We start from the raw sequence: 8,511 nt of genomic DNA on the forward strand, positions 1-8,511 counted from the left end.
TGCCCCAGGGGCCAATGGGGAACTTTGGGGAGACCTTCACTGTGAATCAGGATAAGAACTGGCTGGGGTGGGGGTGTGGATGGGACTGGAGAGGATGGGGGGGTTCTGCAAAGGAAGCATGCACACGCACACATCTGTCCGGCTGATGAACTTTTATTGGTCTCTTCTATGTCCAGCAAAGGGGCGGGGACTTGGGGAAGTGAAGCCCAGGGCCCAGATGGGAGTGGGGGCATGCGCTGATCCACAGAGGAGCAAAGGGGGGGCCCAGGAACAATCCTCCTAGGGCCGGACAGAGGCAGGGGTGTAGCGCGGAGAGGCCAGGTGCATCTCAGTGACGGGTCATCTGTGAAGAGGACACAAGGGGGAGGAAGGCCCTGGTCCTGCGTGGCCCAGGGGCTCCCAGCAGCCTAGCCTCCCGGACAGCCTCCACCCCGCCTCTCACCTTGGCCAGGCTCGGGGGGTATCTGGCTTTGAGAGACTCGTCATTCAGCAGAGGCCTCACCAGGCAGGAGCGGCGGTGGGAGAAGGTCTCAAAGCTTTTCTTGCCGTGGTAGGATCCCATGCCGCTGTTGCCTGCAGGGAGGAGCCAGCTCAGCCCCGGGTGCCCGGAGACCCCCCAGCCCCTGCCTCAGCTCCCCAGGGGTGGCCAGTCCCTGGAGCATCCCCCAGGGAGTCCACCCTGGGGACATAGAGAGTGCTCAGGAGAGTTCAGTGTCAGCTATGCCACCCGATGGCCATGCGACCTCTGGCCTGTGTCCCCTCTCTCGGGGCCTCTGAGAAGCAGGCCTGGTGCACCAGGGGACCTTTCATGGCCGCTGAGGTCTTGAGGTCAAACACAGCTCCTGAATATGCTGACAGGAGCCAGACGCCCACACAGGAGAGGTTAGTGGGGGTCTGAGGCCCAGGGCTGCTCCAGCCGCTCCTGAACTCCCAAAGTAGGGGTGGGGAGGGGGGACATTTCTAGGGAGGCCGGCGGGCAGTGAGCTCAGCCCCAGACTCACCCACACCCCCGTAAGGCAGGGAGTGCACAGAAATGTGGACGATGACGTCATTGGCTGTCACCCCACCGCTGGATGTCTCTGCAATCATCTTCTTAATCATCTGCAATGGCACCCAGCCTCTGCCTCAGTCTCCTTCCCAGGACACCTCAGGCCCCTTCGCACCCTGTCTGGGTGCATCCCAGAGCCTCAAGGGCCAAGCTGGTAGAGGCAGAGCTGCACCACAGTCTGAACCCCAGTCAGGGTCTCCCATTCTCCCCACAAGTCAAGTACTTTGTGGGAAACAACTGGTTTTGGAGCTCAGGAGAAAGGGGCCAGAAAGGTTAAGTTACTTGCCCAAGATCACACAGCAGTGAGCACTGAAGCCTATGGCCCCCTGGATCTTGTTCACATAATGCTGTGTCAGGGACCCCAAGACCTGGGGAGAGCGGATCCTGGGCCCACCTTGTCGTTTAGAGAGAACACGTAGAGAGCCAGGGGCTTCTCGCGTTGGTTGATGAACTGGATGGCCTCCTCCAGGCTGCGCACGCACACGATGGGCATCACGGGCCCGAAGATCTCCTCCTGCATCACCTGGGACTGGGTATCCACGTCTATGAGGATGGTGGGGGCTGAGGCAGGAAACAGGCCAGAGTCAGCAGATGTCAAGGGCCCCGCCTGCCCGGCCAGTGCAGGCATCTAACTTTGTCCTTCAATCCCCGTACAGGTGAGGCCGTGGAGGCTCAGGTGGGGCTTGGATGAGCCCTCCACCTGCTGGGCTCCATCCTGCAGACTGTGGGGAGAACTATGTATAACCTATATGGGGCTGGGGGACACAGGGTCCACATCACAAGGGGGCAGGCACTGTGCCCTGCCTGCCACCTGAGCCCCTGCCAGAGCTCTTCACTCCCCGCCTAACTGGGGGCAAGGTGGGGATGCATCTGGTGACCTTCAAGCCTAGGCACTGGGGCCCCTCCAGCCGGCCACTTGCCGTTCTTGTGGTCTTGCTCCTCATACCCCTTGCTGATGCCGCAGGAATGGGGAGGAGATGAAGTTGTCCCCCCGGCCTTGTGGGCAGAAGGCTTCTAGGCCGGGGATGGGCTTTGCAGGAGTCACTCCCAGCCCCTGCCTGCCTGCAGCCCCAGAGCCCACCCCAGGCCCACTCTCCAAGGATCAGTGCCCACCTGCCACCAGTTTGCAGGGACCTCTGGCCACCCCCAGGGATGGGGTGGGGTGGGCAGTGCTCTTACCAAGGGTGAGCACACATACCTATGTATCGGGTGGCCGCGTCCCCAGTGCCTCCATAGGCGACCTTCTGGCCCTCCATCAGACCCATCACCCTCTGGAAGTGCCGGGAATTGATGATCCTTCCGTAGTCACGGGACTTCTTGGCATCCTCCCCATAGAACTCCTGTAGGGAAGAGGCAGGCTTCAGGTGAGGATGCGGACCCTCATCAGGGCCAGCAGCTGAGGGGTGTCCTTGGCCTGGGGGCACAGGGGCACCACCCAGCTGATGCACAGCGACACTGGGGGCTGCCGAGGTGCTGTGACATCTGGGCCACTCCAAACTTTCGTGGTAGATGGAGAGCTGTGAGACAGCAGTATTTGAAAGGAATATATCCACCGTTGTGTGGACATCGGGATAGGATCAAATATGTGTCATCACAGAGAGGACGGGGAGGGATCATACCAACAAGGTAGCAGTCATTGTCTTGAGGTGGTGGGTTTCTGGGTAGAGCTTTTGTTTTTCTTTTTTAAAGATTATTTATTTATTTATTCATGAAAGAGGCAGAGAACAGCAGAGGGAGAAGCAGGCTCCCTGTGGGGAGCCTGATGTGGGACTCCATCTAGGACCCTGGGATCATGACTTGAGCCAAAGGCAGATGCTCAACCACTGAACCACTCAGGCATGCCCCCCCCCTTTTTTTGCTTTATGCTTTATTGTTTTATAATCTTTTCCAAATTATCTACAGAGAGTACAGATTGTTTTTAGGATCAGGAAAAAAAAATCCAGTGTTCTCTAAAGACAAGGCCCACCTCACTGCCTCGCAGCCTCCCACTCAGCTCCAGGGGCCCACACTCACTTTCAGCGCCTTTTTGAGCTTCTCCACAATTTGGTTCTGGATGGAGGGGTCACAGAGGATGTAGTCAGGGGCCACACAGGTTTGGCCGCTGTTCATGAATTTCCCCCAGGCAATGCGTCTGTGAAAAGTTGCAGATTAGATTGCATTCTGCAAGGCACAGGAGGCTCCTGGAGACAAGCATCTTACTCTGCTAGCTCTGGATCAAGGCACCAGGAGCTGAGCTCTGGGGGGGGGGGAGCTCTGGGGGGAGCTCTCGGGTGGCAGAAGCCAAAGGCTGTGAGCTTCCCACCAGCGGAAGCATCCCACAGGCTTCTAGGCATGGCCAGGTGTCATTTCTGCTTGGGGTCCCCGCCGCCTGGAAGGCTGCACACATGGGATATGAAAGAATTCTGGCCAGACTAGAATTCTGGAAGAATCTTCCCCTGTGGGAGCCTTCCCAGCCTGCCCGGACCCAGAGCTGAAAGGCAGCAGGACGGCCGCTTCGGTGCAGACAGGTGCCGCACCCCTCACCTGCAGGCAATGTCCAGATCACAGTCTTTGTCCACGTAGCAGGGGTTCTTTCCCCCCAGCTCCAGCGTGACGGGTGTCAGGTGCTTGGCTGCAGCCATCATGATGACCTTCCCCACGGCGGTGTTCCCCGTGTACAGGATGTGGTCAAACCTCTCCTTGAGCAGCTCTGTGGTCTCAGGGATGCCCCCACTGATCACCGGGTACAGGTCCTTTCATGCAAGGAGGAGCCATGGCTCAGGAAAGACCACAAGCCCTCCTCACCCTGCCCAGCCAGCCACCATCAAAGAGACCCCTTCTCCTGACCCCGGGACTCATTCACCCCTATGGGAGAGGCTGGCTGCCCTCGCCCCACCCCAAGGTTTAGCCACTTGCTGCACAGATTCACTATTTCTCAACCCCCCAAAGACTTGGAGAGCACCTCACCCTGTCCAGGTACTGAGGGATGATGGTGGCCAGCAGGTTTGCCATGTTCTCACTCAGCTCCGAGGGCTTGATGACCACTGCATTCCCTGTGGGGCGCACAGAGTCAGGGCCCTGCCCTGTCAGTGACCAAGCCTGGAGCCCCATCCATTCTCTGTGTCCTTGAAGGAGTGGACAGAGGAGCCAAGGGCACATACCCACCCGCAGGAGCTGCCCCCCACCTCCCTGCAGCTGCCTCCAAGTGGGAGAAGAGGGACGAGAAGTCTCTGCCGTGGATTGGCGAGACCGGTGAGCTCAGATGTCTCTAAGCCGAGAGCAGCCCGGCCCGGCACACACTGCAAGTGGGGAGGCGCAGGCTGCAGGGGCATCTGAGCCCAACTGGCCCTTGGGCACCAGGGGGTCTGGCTACATAGTTTGGTCCCTACAGCCTCTGGTGGAAGAAAGATCCATCAGACCACGATCTGACTCCAGGCCCCATCTTCTCCCCATCTTCGCTGAGCTCTGCCCCGCCCCCCATATCTGGCCACACTCAGCAGGGCTGGGACCTTGATCCTCGGTGACTCCCTCCTGAAACGGAGCTCACATACCTGCAGCAATGGCACCCACCATGGGCTGGATGGTGACAGTGAAGGGGTAGTTCCAGGTGCCGATGATGAGGACCACACCCAGGGGCTCCGAGTGGATGTAACACTCGTCCTGCTGGGTCTGGGGAGTCTTCTCCACGGGCTCATCTGCAGCCCACTCAGGGAGTTTCTTGATCATGTACTCGATCTCCTCCAGGACATACACCACCTCCTCGTAGTAGGCGTTCCACTCATTCTGTGGTGGCAACAAGGCTCCGTGTGAGCTCGCTGCTGGGAGATCCAGGGCCAGCCGTGCAGCTGGAGCTCTGATCAGGGAGTCACCAGGGCCGGCTGTCCTGGCTCACTGTTCCCAAATTTGTGACCTTGAATGAGCTGCCTACCCTCTCCTAACCTCAGCTTCCCTTCCTGATCTAAATAATCGGGGCATGATCTGGACCTTGCAGGACTGCCGGGTGGGCATGTTGGCCACAGCCCAGCATGTTCAGCTGCCAGGATGATGGGAGAGTGTTCAATGGGGGCTCCCCGGGGCCTGAGTTAGAGAAGTCACGTGGTGGGGGTGCTGGCGGAGCTGAGGCTTTGCCGCTGGGGTGGTAGGTCTGTGAGGGTCCCTCTCTGACAGTGTTGGAGGACCAGGGAGGTTTGGAAAGGTCAAGTTCATGCTGCCTGAGGAGACCTCAGACCTGGGCAGTGATCTGTAGGTCATTCAAGGGGAGAACAGAGCAGAGGTGTGTCCAGGAATGCATACAGATTAAAATAAGATTTGAACCCAGGATGGAGCCCTAAGAAGGCCCCTTTGAGGAGGTACAGGAAAATGACTGCCAAAGAGAAGACAAAATCCAGGAGAACCTCAGCTGGAGAGGGAGGGCGTGGGCAGAGGGCTCAAGGGATCCTCCTGGAGTGGGTGGGGAGGAAGCCATTGTGCAGGGGTGAGGAGAAAGGAGGAGCAGGCCGTGGAATACACCACTCTTCCAGGAACTCTGGCTGTGAAGAGCACAACAGAACTTGTGAAGTTGTTGTTTGGATTTAGCCTGGAAACAGGAGGAGGATGAGCTCCAAAGCCCCTCTGCTCTTCTCCAGGGCAAAACCCAACAGGGGAAGCAAGGCTGGGGGATTTGAGGGCAGCAAAGTGAAGGATTTGAGAATTGGGAGGGGTCTGATTTTGCTCAGGGTAAAGGATGGATGGGGAGGGAGGGAGGATACCATGCAGAGCGGGGACCCCTTTGGGATGCCAAGCTGTGATGTTCTCTGGTGGGGCCAGAGGAGGGGGGGCGGGAATCAGGTGGCCTGCATGGGGCTGAGGCCTGGGGGAACGAGCAGATCAGAAGTCCAGGGTGTTGGGTCCGCGGCACATGGCTAAAACGGGTGGCCTTTTAGCCACCTGCATGGAGAAGGAAGTGAAGCCAGGAGGGCATGGCAGGCACATGGGGGAAAGGAGCTGCCGGGCCCTGCGCTGGGCTGCGGGGGAACGTGGGGCTCGGAATGGGTTGGGAGGAGTGGCCTGAGCGCCGCATCGCAGCGTCTGATGGCTTGAGCTCCACTTTTCCTCCTCTAGAAAGGGTCCTGCCACTGGCACAGTGCTTCGAGGACTAGCTGCGCTTCCATGCAAAGAGCCGGGCACTGAGCGCAGGCGCGCAGCGGATGTCCCACAGGCGAGCAGCGACCCTTCCTGTTGCCCCTCGCCTCCGGGGGGGGGAGCGGGGGGATGGGGACTGTGGGGGGCGCACCTTGTGTAGGTCCGCGGTCAGCGCGCCCGCCAGGTCCTTCTCGTGCTCCTTGATCATGCGCCGCAGCGCCTCCAGCTGCTGGATCCGGAACTGCAGCGGGCGAGTCTTGCCCGAGTTGAAGGCGGCCCTGGCCCGCTGCACGACCTCGCTGATTTTGCTCATGGTGCCTGGGGGGAGACAGCACCTTGGAGCAGGGGAGGACGACCTGGGCGCTGCAGGGGCAGCACCCTCACTGCTCCTCCACCGCGTTAATTTTATAGGAAGAGGAAGATGTCTCCAGGAGCACAGGGAAATAGCATTCTTTTGCCTTCTCGGTTCCCTAACCCAGATGCCTGGACCCTCAGACCCTCTGAATACCCCCTGAGCTGATGATAAACTCAACCTTCAGGAGCATAGAGAAATTACAGTGTTCCTAAACATTCGTAGCTAAGAAAGTTTATTGAGGTTGTATATAACACAGAAATACTGGAAACATCCTAAATGTCCTATCAGCAATCAAAATGAAGAATATAGCACTTATGCAGTGAATGATTGTGCAGGATTTAGGAGGGAGGTAGAGCTCCCTTGCTTTCTGTGCCAGATGTGTCCCAGGCACAAGGCATAAGCATGACACATAAGAAAGAAAAGAGGTTACAGAACAGCAGGAACACTAGGCATGCACCTGGAGGTGTGTGCATGTGCGTGTGTGTGTGCTCTCTTACACACTGCCAGAAAAGACCAGAAGGATAACCCCCAACATGGTGACAACGGGCAGGGGTGGAATTAGTAGTGATCTTTGCTTTCGTCTTCTGTGATGTTTGACTTCTTTTGCAACAGAGCTTGCATTTTTAAAAAATGTTTTGTAACTTTTTGAATAGGTAACACACGCTCATGATAGAAGTAAAAGAGACAAAAGGGGCACAGGGAAAAGTCTCCCTTCTCCCTTTTCCCTCAGGAATTCCTTACTGTCCCTCCCAGAGATATCCTACCACTTTCAGACACTGCAGAACTTCTAATATCAGAAAAAAAAACCAATAAGGCTATTTCTACCTTGCAAAAAATTGTATATACTGTATATACTATATGTATAGACATATATATACATAAATTTATGTATATATGATGTGTGTGTATATATATATATATATTTTTTTTGCAAAATGGAAATAGGTCTGTGCGCGCGCGTGTGTGTGTAATCCTTTTCAAATTCCAGCGAGTGGTTTCTGAGACCTTCCATTGCCTACCCTGTCCTCGGTGCTGACCCCCATCTCAGGCCTTCTGCACAGACAGGAGAGGCGCTACGCTGCTGGCATCCAGGGCACCCCAGCTGGCCACAACCCCAGCCATACAGCTCTACTGGAAGGTTCTGCTTCCCTCCCCAGATCTGGGTGGTCAACCCAGGGCCGCAGCCTCTGGCCAGTGGCCACCAAGGCTGGGCAGCTCAGGGTGGAAGAGTCTGGTGTGACCCCAGGTCCAGCACTCAGAACCATGTGGTATCTGGGAAGGAGCCCCGTCTATGGACGGCATTAATAATGGCATCGCCTCTCAGTTATCACAGACATTAATGGAGCTGGAAAGCATCTAACATTGCACCTGGCACCCCAAGGGGAGCGAGCCGATGAAATTCCTTTCCCGGGACTGGTCCGCCTTTCCACACCTCTGCATCCCACCCGCTTCACCTGTGCCGACTTTGCCCCCAGGTGTCCCCGTGGACAACTCCCCCTCCATCATTCCCTTGGATCCTCACAAAAACTCCATGGCAGTGCCCACGAAGAAGGAACTGTTAGGAGTCCATTTTACAGATGAGCAAGGTGAGGCCAAAAGATGCTCGATATTCCCACCTAGGAAAAAAAAAAAAAGAATGGGGTCGGGGGTATATGGAGGGATGGGGGGAGAGGATTACCTTTGACACAGTCTTTCTCAGCAGCTTGAACTTCTGGAATGAGCAGCCTAGAGGGGATACATTTAAGGACCCTTCTTCCCGCCCACTTGGCCTGGGAGTCCCTGCCCAGGAAGTTCGTGTAACAAGAACAAAACAGTGTTCAAATATGGGTTCTAGCTAACGGACCTCTACTTCCTCTGAGCCCCAGCTTTGGGGATTAGGCCTTGGGTTGTTTATTTTTTTTCTTATTCTGAAATGCAAGAATGCGTCTGTGAAGGCTTGGGTGGGGCTCCCAGCCAATCTTCAAAAGGAGCCTCTGTGTTTGGGCTGGGCAAGGGGGCCCTGATTGAT

General features: G+C 56.7%; 1 protein-coding gene across 1 annotated transcript; it reads right to left on the bottom strand.

Annotated features, from left to right (window-relative positions):
* Nucleotides 1-291: 291 nt before the first annotated feature.
* ALDH3A1 (aldehyde dehydrogenase 3 family member A1) lies at nt 292-8,057 on the bottom strand. The gene is made up of 11 exons (XM_055305046.1): nt 8,026-8,057; nt 6,300-6,466; nt 4,579-4,810; nt 3,995-4,080; nt 3,572-3,780; nt 3,062-3,179; nt 2,247-2,388; nt 1,443-1,609; nt 1,002-1,101; nt 443-573; nt 292-343 (listed from the first exon to the last, which is right to left on the bottom strand). The coding sequence occupies exons 2-11, from the start codon at nt 6,459-6,461 to the stop codon at nt 329-331; spliced, it is 1,362 nt and encodes a 453-aa protein (XP_055161021.1). The 5' UTR covers nt 6,462-6,466; nt 8,026-8,057; the 3' UTR covers nt 292-328.
* Nucleotides 8,058-8,511: the final 454 nt, after the last annotated feature.

Source organism: Nyctereutes procyonoides, unplaced genomic scaffold (assembly GCF_905146905.1).
Source record: "Nyctereutes procyonoides isolate TBG_1078 unplaced genomic scaffold, NYPRO_anot_genome, whole genome shotgun sequence".
NCBI classification, from domain to species: Eukaryota; Metazoa; Chordata; class Mammalia; order Carnivora; family Canidae; genus Nyctereutes; species Nyctereutes procyonoides.